This window comes from Leuciscus leuciscus (assembly GCF_965113295.1).
Source record: "Leuciscus leuciscus genome assembly, chromosome: 22".
NCBI lineage: Eukaryota > Metazoa > Chordata > Actinopteri > Cypriniformes > Leuciscidae > Leuciscus > Leuciscus leuciscus.
The window spans coordinates 12634368-12649099 of NC_138746.1; the positions used below are offsets into that span (position 1 = coordinate 12634368).

The window sequence follows — 14732 nt, forward strand, 5'->3', positions numbered from 1 at the left end:
TCTAAGTTCAAATCTGTACATACGCACATTTTATAAATGAGGCCTGTGAACTTTGAATTGGCCTTGTTTAGGGAGAATCTTAAAATAGATGTTCTCATTATTTTCTACGAACTTTCTAAGCAACTTACAAAGAGGGGAATCCCAGAAACAATAATGTTTTGGAGGATAATAACAACATTGCCAAAAATAGAAATTTGATTCTATTGACATTCTTGGATAATAATTTTCACTGTGGTGCTGCTGTTTGTTCAGTTTGACTTTCTATGCTTCTCAAAAGGAAACATCGATATCATCTCGGAAAGATTTATATCTCAATTTCCAGTTCAGGTTGGGTCATTCATCTGAACTTTGAACCTTTAATTGACCAGTGAACAGCCCAGGGTCTTTTACATCCCCTACGTTGAAATAAAGTATGTGTGGTATATTTTGATCGCGAGTTAGGGAAGAGTTTTAAGCAAGAAGAGATCTCTACATGTATAAGTTCCCTGCTGGGAACCTGACATAGAGGTCATGTACTGTTTTTGTTCTTTTTATTCACATGCTGTCAAAACACTGTCTGGAAAAGCTTCAGAATTTATACTCCTGCTGCTTTTTTCTCATGTTGTAAAGTCTAGGATATATGATTGAGTCATGTTTTATTACCTTGACAACATTGTTTTTCACTATTTGAACCACATTTCACACAGACACAAAAGCTCTGCTCCTACTCGGAACAACAGAGTAACAAGGGGAAAATTCTCCATTCAAACTTCAACCTTTTTTTTTTCTTCCTCCTTTTGTCTTCATTTTGGAAGACAATAAACTTTTAAAAGAGGCTCTCAAGCGTTATGTATGTGACAAATGTGTCTTTACATCAATAACGCTGCAGTTTTCTTAGTGTTGTGAGTGGCTGGATTCAATCTATATTTGAATCACTATGTCATTTCCATAGACCATTACATCACTCTCACAACCATACAATGTATAGGAGCCTTTTTCCCAGGGAAAGAGAGGATATCCTGTGCAGAAACTTGTAATGTGAAGAGATGGTGAGGAGCTGTTATAGAAGAAGAATGGAGGTTTTCCCCGTCTGCAGCATTATTTCTGTTCTGTTCTGCATAGCAGGATATAAGTGAGACCGGTACTTGACGAGACAGACAGAATAATATCCCCATAATATCTCTTGACAATGCATATTACAACCAAAGGAAGTGTCTAGTAGCCATTTTGGTATGGATAACACACATGTTCTGTTTTCAGTAATGTTTGTATGTACAGGAGAGTGCGAAGAGGGACCTGCTGAATGCTCTTTTTTTGTTGTTGAGAACATTACAAGAGGTTATCATAGAGGAAAATGGATAGCTGCCAATATAGAGTACTACAGGAATTACATATTTTTGTAGGCTGACTCGAAAGTTAGCATCACCCTGGTTCCCGTGACAAAAACCCAGTAGGATTTTTTTATTGGCTTTCAGTGACCAACAAAAGTTTCTGATTCTTACATGTTTTGTTCATCAAGGTACTCTTCACAATAGACACAACTTTTTATGACTCGTGAAACTCAAACGCAATCGCCAGAAGTAAAAAAGCGAAAGTTAGACTATAAATAAACTCCACTTTTCGATCTTTATTTAAAATCCACAATTTTGGAACGTTGAAGTTAGAATAGTGTGCGGATATAAACACACGAGGGAGTAAAAGTGGACTAATAATGTGTTTTTCTTTTTGCCGTGTTGACCTCTGGAGTCCCATTTAGACACTTGTTAGCAACTGCCTTCTTCCACGTTAAAACACAAGTGGGGTATTACTGATATATTTTGTGCTGTAGAATAAAAGTGAGCTTGTGAGAATAAAATCTCAAGCTTGTGTTTAACCACAGACCTAACTAAAAACAATGAGCTTAAACATTAAGTGGCAGCTGTCATTTGGAGGCAAAACACTAATTAGTCATTTTTAGATGGTCAAAGCATGCAGAATTGTTTCTAACTGTTGAATCAAACGGTATTTTCTTAAATCATCAGTTTGTACACATCTGCGAGGTATATTGGATATAAAGTTTAACATACCTCTCCTCTCAAAGTGGTGACTGTTCTGGTGCTCATGGTCAGAATGAGGGCTGGGCTCATAATTATCGATGGGCTCCGTTGCAGTTTGATTCTCTACATCAGGTTGTTGAGCTTCATACAGTGGACCGCCAAACATTTGGAAATCATTCTGCTCTCTGTTCTCTTGAGTTAGTTTGTTATATCCTTAGGAGAGAAAAGAAAAAAAGAACCAAATGTTATGTGGCGTTTTGGAACTGTATCGATTGATGGTACCTTTGCCATCAAACAGTTTTGTTATTTTGTTATTCTCTGCATGAATGTAACCTGTGCACTTTGGCCTGTGTATTTGAATCTCAGGAAGATCATTAGTTTGTGTGCTTATTATCAGATTAATCAGCAGCGTGGGAATTTCCAAGTTTGTGTCCAAAGCCTTTGTTTGTGTCCCAACAAGCACCTCAAAGGATTATTTTTAGAGCTGTGGATTCGACGGCCTTCTCTGAAATGTGTTATTATTCTAGTGCGCTCCAGTGCATGTGTGTATTTACCCAAGACCGTTTTTGTTTTGTCCATGCTCGGACTGAAGCGCAGTCACACACGTTAACACTGTGTGGGCTCGCCCCTTGCCTTCAGAATACTCATACGCCCTTTTCCGTCCTTCCATGTGGGGCAATAACATTCCCGTAGCCAGCCAATATTTGCACAAACACACTTTTGTCATTTCCTCAGTTTGTTTCAGCGGCCAGGCCAGTGTCAGTCTGTCACAGGTATAGAGTTATGCTCGGCTAGAATGCTGTATTAACCAGTCGGCATCCAGTGACGTATTACATGCTGAATTAGAAACTATTCAATTACAGATTCCAAAAATTTAGATCTTTAACTTATTTTAAAGCTTAAAAGGTTTTTGGATCACATACGTCTGTCTGTCGTTTCATGTCCTCCCGGATATGGTCTGCCTGCCATGGTGGGGTCTTGAGACTCAGGCTCAGAGATTTGGCCTTCTGTGACTGACATAGAGCACAGAAAAAACAAAGAATAATATATATTTTTATGTTTTCAAGAACATATAGCACCTCACCCGTGGAAAGCATCTTTTACACAAGTCATTTTACTTCCAATTAAGACAATCTGGTCCAATTTACAGCAGTTTACAAATGAAAGAGCCAAACCCGTTCATTAGAAGCGGGATGTTCGCATTCAGTACTTTTGGCCAAGCAGTGCATTCAAATCTCTAATGTTGTTATATTTATACAAAAGAGGAGACAGACCATATCAAAACTTTTGGAAATGACACTATTGTGTAGAAGTAAACCAATTTATGAAGCAAGTCAGGCATGATATTGCAAGAACCTCTTGTTCTTGGTTTCAGCATCACCTTCAGCACTGTTGTGTCAGATTGTTGTGGAAAGCTCATCAGTACCTGTCTCTTCACAGTTTTTCCCAGCATGCCCAGGGCAGCATCGCCACAGCAGTGCAGTGAAGATTTTCTGCATCTCTCTGTACACTGGCCGAGTGGACAGCTTGTACCTGCATACAAATTAAGGGATTTGATAAAGTCAAGCTACGCACTTTGCAGATTAGGTTATAAGGTATAAGAAAATACCTTTTCTACTCTAACTACACAATATACTTTAAATTATTTACAAAATACGCATGTATATACAAATATTTAAGCAGTTTGAGATCATTAGGAAACTGACTTTATCTCAGTGCTTAATGGGAGTGGGTAGACGCTAACGTGTCCTTTGATTGGTGGTGATTTCTCTGCAGAATTAATATAGTTTTCCACCAATGTAGTTTTCCATTGTTGAGCATAATTATTTTAAAAATAAGTAGAAGTAATGCGGGCTGATAACATACAGCTTCAATGACATATGCCATCGATTGAAAACCTCAAAGCTCACAGGTCTGTCTTTAAAAGTTTTTAAGTCATTGTTCAAAATCAGTTAAACTTTTATGGAGAAAATGAATGGAATTTTTCCTTTTGGAACCCGACTGTTCCGGGACAGATTATGACACGGTAGTGCCCTGGGCACGGACGTGTCTAAAGGCCCCCGACGCCAGGTGGCGCTCTGATTTCTCGTTGAGCTGGGGGCGGAGGGCGGGTGGTTTGGGGGACAGTAAAGTGCAGTACAGAACAGTAGTGCCCAGAAGGCCTGTGCGTTAATCCGTCCCACTCTACAGCAACTGAGCTGAGTGTTTGAAAACAGTCCTAATTTTTGCAGTTCTGTTTGGTGCCTCTAGCAACGCATAAACTATACATTTCACATTTAAGATATATAATTGACTTACATGACTAGCAGGCAGTCTGGGGTGCCGTTAGGACAGGGACTCTGGGACTTGATAGTGTACTTCTCAGTTCCACAGGATACTGCCACAGTAACAGCACGCTTTTGAACAAACGCACACCAATTCCTGGAAGGGAAACTGAATGTCAGCCACACAACCTAATTTATATATTCTGTAGTTAGGAAACATCGGAAGTATCCAGTTCAGTCAAGGCCAGAGGTTCACTGTACTAATACACTCAGCAGTAATACAGTTAATTTTGTGGCCTTGTGTTTAGCTGAACCTTTTCTCCTAGTTTTCAGGGTCAAGCCTAAAGATATTTCATTATCTAGAGGGAAATAACCTACAAATGACACGTTAAACCCTGTAATGTATTTCTTGGATTGCATCCATGGTAATCTCAAATTAGTTTGATGAATCAATGGCCGGATGTTTTCCTCAAAGTTCTTGGAATAAGTCCTAGTCCTACCCTAACCCTATAGTAAGTACATGAAGTTGCTTAATATTACTCAGTACTTAAATATATAATTACACTGTAACAATGACACATTAAAATAAAGTGTAACCAAAAGTGCTAACCTCCATTCAAAATTGTAAGTGTGATACACTGCTTAACCCAGAGTGAAATAAAGATAAATAAATAAGCCATGAGATGTGACATTGACTTTACCACAGTTCAAGGGTATTTTTAAGCCACCTTTCCACTATCTCCGACAAATATTTGCCAACATTCATTTTCGATGGAATGTAGAACTGAGTGGAGTTCAGATCATACGTGTATGCAGAATTTTTGGATGCAATTTCAGCTTCGGATGCGTTGCTTGAAATATTTGAAGTTTTGCAGCAAGACCATATGCGACCACCAGACAGATATGATTGATACATTCTAATCAAAACTATGAGATTAGAGAAGAACAATGTGAAAATTACCAATATTCTTCCATTCATATCCATATTTCCATATTATGTTCATATTTAAACATAATTTCCCTAAATGTGCATTGGCTCATGTGTATGACTCATTTTTTTCAAAATAAGTATTTTTGAATTGTGTTTTTGTTTTTACTTGTGGATACATTCATACAACAATTATTCATTCATTTCACCATGGTTAATATGCAGAGATGTTGATGCCTGCTTCAAAACTAATCTGAAAGTTCTGTGCGACTGTCATAAGGGGGTGAAACGCAACAATTGTATGTGAGCGTCAAAAACAGAGGAATGGCGGCATTAGGTACAGGGTGAAACATCTTGGTGCATTAATATTACACTGTAATGCACACACCTCATCCAATCAGAACGAATCTGAACTATCTGTTTAAAAAGACACTAACCCAGAGAGAAGCGAAATGTGAAAAGCCTAACTTTGTATTTCTTTTTTACTGGAAGCAAAACATGCTTTGTTTGTAATAATATGGCAAACATTTGCATTTGTATCAACACATTATGTCCACCATATCTAACTTTTTTAGGCACACAGTTGCTTCCTTTCAAACCAGGAACCAAAGAATAGGTGTCTGGGAGCCAACGGCCATGACTCATTGTTAATAGTGCTAAGAACATGGCATCCTTGATCTGATTGGCAGTAAGGGAGATGGAAAGTTCTCCATTGACTTATGATGCTGTAAATAATAGAGCTTCTGACCTGGGTAAGTCCATAACACCCTGTTCCTTCTGCACACTAATTAGGATCTCCATTAGGAGATACATAAAAACAGAATGGTCACTGCTTTACACAAAGCTCAGAGAAGGTCCATAAACCATGTAACACGGGTTTAGAAGGGTTGGTTACGTACACTGCCTGAAGGTGACTGACCAGAAAGACAAAACAGAGCTGATATTTCATTGGGTCCAGCTGTGAGGTCCTATTTCTGAGGTCACGGCAGAGCTGATGATGATGGGCTGCAGTTATTTTACATCATTAGAGCTAATCTTTGACATGAGTCTTTGTTACTGATTACGAGCACACCATTAACAACGACCAGAGATCATAGGTTTGTTGAAGTTAAAGGCTGGACAGATAAGGCTTTGTGGGCAGATGTATTTGGAAATGGTCCTTTGAGAAGGAACATCGGCCTGCTATTGGTTGTTTTAACTTGCTCAATCCTCTTGATGTATGATTCATAGTCTACAAGTAAGACGGGTCAAAACCTCCCAGCCAAATCCCTCACATCCACTGCCGAGTTGTGAATTGTTTGGGGTGTAATTGTTCAGTCTTTGGTCAATGGTTAATGCGCTCGGTATGAGTTTCAGAATGAGAAACTCTGCATTTGTCTCTCCATTAATCAAACGTGAATGTAGGGCAGATCAGGTCAATGGGATCGGTTCTTTTTGAAAGAATTTTGATGACTAAATGACTGGGAATACGCCAGGCTGAGTTCTTGATTTGTGTAACATATCGTATGGTTTTAAACCCACAGGGCATGACATATGCAACAAAGCCAAATGAATCAGTTAAGCAAAGTTGCACTTTGGTTATAAGCCAAAACATAACAAAAACAATTGTTCCAACACTATTGGTTCTCGCAATGGTTACATGGAGAGAAACAAGTAACAGCACTGTTTATGGACGATTAGTAATACTGCATTTTAGACCATGAAACTTACAGCATGACTTATCCTAGAGAGCTTTACACAAGGCCTGAGCTGGAAACAAAATACAACTGTATACCATACATGCCACAGTTAGTCGTAAATAAACAGCTTTATTGCTTGTTTCCAAATAGAATAAACCGTGACAAAAAAAACAACTCACATTTTCAGTATACAACGTGTCAGAATAAGGAAAACATGTGGTCATTCTTGTGCAACACAATCACTTTTCTGGTAATGCACACAAACTGAAAATGTCAAACAGAAGGGACTTGTTTTTCAGTTGTAAAGGCATTTGTCTCTGTTGTTGTCTTTTTGAGTAAACACAAGCATTACTTGGTCATTCCTCTGACATTATATTTGTCTTGATCACTAAGCTGCCAGTAATGTGATCATTGATTAATAGGATCTGAAGGTAAAGGGATTAAAGGTCTCAAGACAAGTTACATGTAAAGCATGTGAATCATTATAGTTTACAAGCCTGTGATTTTGCTTCATTCTGGGGCAGACTGGGATTAAAGGATTAAAGGATGGGGCACAACAGGCTTCCTTCACGTCTGCCTACATCTTGGGCTTACGTTATCTTCTATAACCCTAAGAAGGGGCTAAATTGGGCTGCAATGATCTGGAACGGCATACTGGCACCCTTGATTCAAAAAAGACAATCCAGTCCAGTTTTAGTTGGATACACAGTACACACATTATGTCTCCAGTGAACTACAATTTCACTATATCATTTCACTATATCAAGCATTGTATTAAAATGTATTGTATATGCTGTATAAATCAGACTTGTGTTACTTCCGGACATTTAGTGCTATGGATGGACATCTCTGTAAGCATATTGCTTTTCTTCCTGCTTTCTGCCGATTAGTGTCCCCTCACAGGAAGGAAGCATCTGATGCTCTCTCCCTCCTGCAAACTTCCCTCATCCTGGGATCCTTACACAACGAAGATACCCACGGACTTCCATGCATGTCAGACTGACACGACCTCTAACCTTAAGCCCCTTCGTTTCATAGTTTCCTCTGGTCATGTGAATTTCCAGAGAGTGTACTGCAAAAAAAATTATTTTCTTAATCAGTATTGTTTTTGTCTATCTTAAGATATATTTATTTAAGAAGCCAAACTGAACAAGATATCACTTATTTTTAGAGAATGTAAACTACTAAGATGTTTTTAAAAGAAGTCTCTTATGCTCACTAAGGCTGCATTTATTTGATGAAAAATACAGTAAGAATGGTAATTGTGAAATAATAATAATTAAAAGTAATATTGAAATTAATGATGTATAGATTAATAATGTGCTTATTTTATATAAAGATTATTGTTTAAATTTTTTTTTAAATCTTCCAAAAACCTGCATGTAATGCTTAAATTTCATCAAAATTAGATGATATAACGTTTCTTGATTAGGGTTACACTTTATTTTAAGGTGACGTAGTTACATTTTACTTACTCAAATAAGTACTGAGTAATATTAAGTACTGGGGTTAGGGGATGGTTTACTTATTATGCATAATTTACTGTTATTACTATAGTAAGTACATGTAGTAACGTGCAACTGCGTCACTTTGAAATAAAGTGCAATCTTTATTTTGGCCTGTGAACAGATGTTTTGTGAGTCTGAAATGCGTAAACAAATGAGTAACAAAACAAAACAAAACAAAAAAATTGTATTTGAATATATTTTAAAATGTAATTTATTCCTATGATGTTGAAAACAGTTGTGCTGCTGCTGTTTCAGTGGAAACCATGATATTTTTAATCATAATTCTTTGATGAATGAAAGTTAAAAACAGCATTTATTTGAAATAGAAATCTTTTGTCACACTATAAATGTTTTTACTGACCTCATAATTGTAGCGTATCTTTAATGAAGTCTATTTTTTCTTAAAACAGTGAACATCCCAAAATATATGACAACATGTATACTGGCCTGTTACAAATCAAAGAGCTTTGAGAAGTTGCTTTGGGGTTTTTATCAGCAGACGTTCATCCCACTGTATACAGAGCTGAAATATTAAGGCTGAAATTGAATGGAGGGTTTTGTTTGACTTTGGATCCTCTATGGCTTCTCATTGTCTCTCAGTGTTGTACAACAGCTGCAATAGATAAAACTCTCCCCATCCATGTCATGCTTTTGATTCTAGTCCAAGAAATAAAGTCCATTATAAGCTAGTGAAGTGGTGAGTTTATATTGATTTGAGCACAAAAGGAAACAAGGCTTTCGATGGACAGGACCTCTGTTGAGACTGGTTGAGACCCAAGAAATAAACTGTATGCAAAACTTTTTTAGTGCCAGATCGTAAGCTAGAGCAGCTTCCTGAGACGGACACGGGATGAAAGCAGATTAACTCAAACCACAACAGAGAATGAAGAGTGTGTAAGAAGATGTGAAATACAGAAACCGCATACACAGGTATGGACAGAAATACACCGGAGTGTCAGGTCAAAACATCCACGATCAAATGAATACAGGAGATTTTTATGACAAGTGTCTTGATTCTTTAACTTTTGTAAAACAAGGTTTAATTTCACGAGAACATGTCATGTGTTGTGACATTTGAATAGTTGTGATATTCCAACAGCTGTTTCTGTTCAGAAAGCTTGACTTTGTGAAGTGAAATTTCTATTTAAATGATTTCCGTCAATTTTAATTTAATTTTCTACAATACAAAATGTAATCTGTGATATTTTCCTTCCTGTCCGTAAGCACTCCAGCTCACTCCAATTCTCTGCACCTGGGCATCACACTCTGTTTTTTGTCTCTTCTCCTTTCTTTATAGCTTTTCAGAGCTGCCCATGCATGCCAAGACATCCACAGACTCACACCTCCCCTAAAGACCACCTGTTATTTAACAAGCCTTTAATGTTTACCCTAATGTAGGCTTTAGATCTAAATATAAATGTTACCATGACAAAATAAATCCACTTAGTAAGAACAAATATTGACATTAAATTATAGCATGGGAAATTAATTTCTGCTATACAATTTAAAATGATTTCATGCAAATATAATGAACATTTTCTGTAGGTGGCATTTCAAATGCAAATGATTATTGATATCATCTGTTTCTGTAAATACCCCATGTTTATGATGTTTATTGTTAATTCATTACATATTTTGTTAAAAACTACACCTACAGAATTTATATAAAATAAAATAAATATAAAATCCAATGTACAAGTTCTGCATGTGGCATTTAAGTAATTGATTATTAATATCATCTAATGTTTTTGCAAGTACCCCATGTGTCTGATGACGTTTATTGTCACTTAATTCAGAAAATTTCATTAAACATTCTTTGAATTTCATTCCTTAAATTCCTTTTTTTTACAATTGTGTAATTGATAAATTACTCTACAATATTTGCTACCTCAAATCACATTTAGTTGAAGAGTTCAATTCAGAACAGGCCAGACCCCTTTGTACCATTAATCAGACCCAAACCAGATGTTCTTCCTTTAATCACAACATGTTAAATAAAAACACAGTAGGGAGGGTGCTATCAGAGACTCAGTCCTACTGCTGAACAATTTGGGGTCTACTGTATGTATTTGGGTTGAGGTGAAGAGCGACCCAGCTCTTCTGCAAAGATTAAACTGAGGCAGATCTCAAAGCGCAGGAAACATTCTATGTGTTCCAGGTAATTAGGCTGAATTACTATGGATTAGCCAGAGTTAAGAGAAAACATATGGGCACTCTTGACACTTTAAGGAGATGTGGGGTCAGAGGAGACCTTTAGGAACAGAATTTCCTTAGCAACACAGTTTCTTCCAAATGTTTGCTGAAACACCTTTCCTGTTTAGTTTTACACATGAGTTAAATGTTGATTATAACAGAGATGGGGAAGATAAGAAACTTGAGGAAGTGATGGAGAGGAACCCAACTTTACTATGTTTTTACAGCAAGCTTCTCTGCTCCGACTTCATGTGCCATATACACAACCGTTTAAAAGTTTGGGGTCAGGCTTTTTTTTAGCAAAGATGTATTGAATTGATCGAATGTTATATTAAAGACATCGTTACAAAATTTTGCTTTGATGAGAAGATAAGAAACTTGAGGAAGCGATGGAAAGAAACCCAACTTTCACCTTGTTTTTACAGCCATTGCTTCACAAGCTGCTCTGCTTCAATCTGGGTGGCTCTCCAGGATAAATAATGAGCTCTAAAATCATTTCAACCATGCATGTTTTTTATGACATGCATGTAATGAGCCAGATTATGGCAGAATTACCTTGGTGGATCACCCCCTTTTCCACAAAAACCTCAAGAAATGACTTTGTGTTTTTGTACAGTGTGGTTATGATTATGTGTTTGAATCAAATGGAGCATGACGAATGAATGAGAAACAGCAAGACTTACCCAGTGTGTGGTAGAGAGCCCTTGGTCTCAGTTGTAGCCGATGTTACCTCAGGCACATCTGGAGAAAGATGTCCACGGCTGGGATCTTGGTGTCCATGACCCAGAGGATGGTGGACCGCTCCATAGACATCGGGGCTCTGCCTGTTTAGTCCTTCACCATGATGAGGTGCTCCAAACCCTACCAGTGGAACTCCATGGTCCCATCCACCACCATCCGACATGTCCTTCAGCTCGTCCTCCTCCTCTACCTCCGGGTCTCTGGCTCTGACCTCACATCGTGCTGCGAGGAGTAGCCCCTGGAGTAACACGGCCAACCTCAGCACCACCATGTCTGTGTGCTCCTCAAAAAGCTCAGGAACTGGCACAAAGCACAGGAGAACAAGATGTTGTGAAGCCGTTACTCGGTGGTGCCGTATGGAAACTCTCCGCCCCCCATCTCGAAAATGATCCTCTCCCTCCCGCCTCCTGTCAGGCGCTCCTCAGAGTCCACTCCTCCCACCTCTCTCTTCCTCTCCCTCCTCGTAATAGTTTCAAAGACCTCCAACAATCCTCGGAAATGAACCCCCCACCCACATCCAGCTTACTCCCCGTGGAAAGGTCGCTTAGCCTGGAACAATGCGGCCCGTCAGCTCTCAGGCTTTACACGCTCAGAGGTGCTGGACACACACTTCACTGTATGAGTGAGAAAGCAGGCCATTTCTCTTGGCTGGTCACCAGAATTTTTATGCTCTTATCACCTCTTGCTGCTTCTGTCTCCACTCCGAGTTAAGTAGCTCAGGAAAGAGACTTTAAGTGAATTAGAAGATAAAAAGGCAAAGTTTTTTATATAAAAATAATGTAAAATAAAAAAAAAAAACATTTTATTCAGCTACAAAGAGCTTGAAGGGATAGAAACATTTGAATTCTGTCATTATTTACATTGACCATTTTCTTGTTCCAAACCTGTTTCAGTTTCTTTTTTCTGTCTTTCTTCTGTGAAATAGACAAGGAAAAAAATTTTTCATGCGCTTTTAAGCTTCCAAAAAGATGCAAAAGCACCATAAAAGCAATCCATACAACTCATGTGCCATATACATAATTATTAATTTAGTTATTTATTTGATTATATATTTTTTGACAGAAATTAATTATTTTATCCAGCAAGGATATATTAAATTGATCAAAAGTGACAGTAAAGTGACTATTTCAAATAAATGCTGTTCATTTGAACTTTCTATTAATCAAAGAATACTGAAACAAGTATCACAGTTTCCATAAAAATATTAAGCAGCACAACTGTTATCAACATTAATAATAAGAAGAAATGTTTTTGAGTACCAAATCAGCATTTTACAAGGATTTCTGTAGGATCATGTAAAACTGAAGACTGGAGTAATGATGCTGAAAATTTGGCTTTGCCATCACAGGAATAATTTAAATTTTATTTAATATATTTAATATATTAAATTGTGTTAACCGAATCCTGTTCTAAAGTTGAACTTGCTGACTCAATGAAGTTACAGCAGCTCATCGGAGGGAAAGATAACCAGAGAATAACAATTAAAACTTCAGTCAGTCCATCTCTCAAGCTTAAGATATGGCTTCAAAAGACAAAACAGTGTATAAAACATTTATAAACAACCTTTATAATTCAAAGCATCAGTCCCCATTCTTTGGAAATTGCATGGAAACAACCAATACATTCTTCAAAGATAGTTATACAGGTTTGGAACAATGTGCGGGTGTTATGCATTTTATTTATTTTTTTTAAACCCATACTTTGCTTAAAAACTTAATTGTATTATTAATGTTTTAATTATTTTGGCAAAGTTTTATATTCATAAGACAAAAATAAGTCAAAAGAAACCATATTACTATATATATATATATTACTATATATATGCTATATATTACCTTTTATAACAGATCTCACAATACACTTTGAAACCCTTTCAAACATGAGGTCACAAAACAAAAAGCTTTTTAAAACAATAAAAATGTTAAAGGGTAACTAATCCCTAAAACAACTTTTTTTTAGTTAATGATCTGTAAGACTGAGGCTTTATTAATGCTGTTCATTGATTCAAGTAATTTTTTTGACATTTGGGTTTAAAGTGTTTTAATTCTACAAGATATGGTGTAAAAAAGTCTGAGTGCTGCCCTCTTCAGGTTGAACGGTGGCTACTGCAGTTGAATTTTCCTATTGGAAGTTGTGGTACCCTCTGACGTAAGAGAGTACCAGCTAACCACACCCTTGCCTACAGAGAGACGCATCTCAGATGAACCTGTTTTTATTCCTATTTTTTTATTATTAGTTTTTTTTTTACGTCCATGTTCATTTTATATTTTAGTTGTTGTTGTTATTCTTTGTTTTATACACTCTAAACTGTTTAACATTGCCTTGTATTTTTTGCACTGTACTTGTCTGTAATTAAAAAAAAAAAAAAAAAAAAACTATGATGACTGACTGTTATGATCAAGTTTTTTTTAAGGTGATGCACGTGAACAGGACACGTACATGCAGTACGCTTAGTACTTTTTACTTTAGTCCCCAGTAAAATTACAGTAGGTGCTGTAATTCAAAAGTGAAAGCAGGTACAGCATCAAGATTTTCCATTTATATATTGCTTAACCCTACTGTTATGAATGACTGTTTCAGGCTATACTACTCAGCTATACTTTTTCAAAATTGAATCGCTACTTTTTGAAAAATGAATCGCTACTTTTTGAAAAGTTAATCGGTACTTTTTCTAAAATGAATCGATACTTTTTCCGAATTGAATCGCTACTTTTTGAAAAGTGAATCGCTACTTTTTCTAAATGATTCGCTACTTTCTTTCGAGACTCTAAGTATTATAGGAATCCGGATGAACTAGTATAATTTCAATAAAGAGTTCAAATAGAATGATCAAACATACACCTAAATTTAATGATTAACAAACATCAATTTGTCAAATATCAAACCTTTTTAATTTTTGAAGTCAGATGAAACAAATAATATTTTATTAACAAAGTTCGGGAGGAGTGGGAGGAGTCATGGGAGGAGCTCATCCAGTCAACTCAATTAACATCATGAGGTATATATAAAGAAGTTTTTTACTGTTGTTCTATGACAGTATTCCAGCATCCCTCCACCACCCCATCTCCTCACTTACTAGTCCTATCCCAAACCTGGGATGGGGGAGTATTCTGGGTTCGGGCCAAATTCCGAGCTCGGAGCCCTCCCCTCGGACAGCACGGCAAATACACACATCCTTTACTCCAGGGGTTTTCAAACTGGGGGCCGCGGGGGCGCCAGGGGGGGGGGCGCAGCAAGTTGGGGGAAAAAGCGGGAAAAAAAAGTTAAAAAACGTCACCAAAAAAAAAGTGTTAATATGAGTATTGTTATGAAACATTATAATAATTTGTTGCATAGCCTATCTGAACATTATACTTTTAATGCTAATCTTTTAGAGATGAATTGATTGATCGGCTGGTGACCAG

General features: G+C 37.1%; 1 protein-coding gene across 2 annotated transcripts in view; it reads right to left on the reverse strand.

Moving 5' to 3' along the window:
• mmrn2a (multimerin 2a) overlaps positions 1-11706 on the reverse strand; it is a 16104-nt gene extending 4398 nt beyond the window's left edge. The window contains exons 1-5 of one of the 2 annotated variants that reach the window (XM_082154112.1): positions 11271-11706; positions 4314-4436; positions 3442-3548; positions 2939-3028; positions 2046-2228 (exon numbers count right to left, since the gene is read on the reverse strand). In XM_082154112.1, the coding sequence (XP_082010238.1) occupies positions 2046-2228; positions 2939-3028; positions 3442-3548; positions 4314-4436; positions 11271-11599 (832 nt within the window). In that variant the 5' untranslated portion in view covers positions 11600-11706. The remainder of the gene's footprint in view (positions 1-2045; positions 2229-2938; positions 3029-3441; positions 3549-4313; positions 4437-11270) is intronic. The other variant, XM_082154111.1, reaches the window with a different exon arrangement.
• Positions 11707-14732: the final 3026 nt, after the last annotated feature.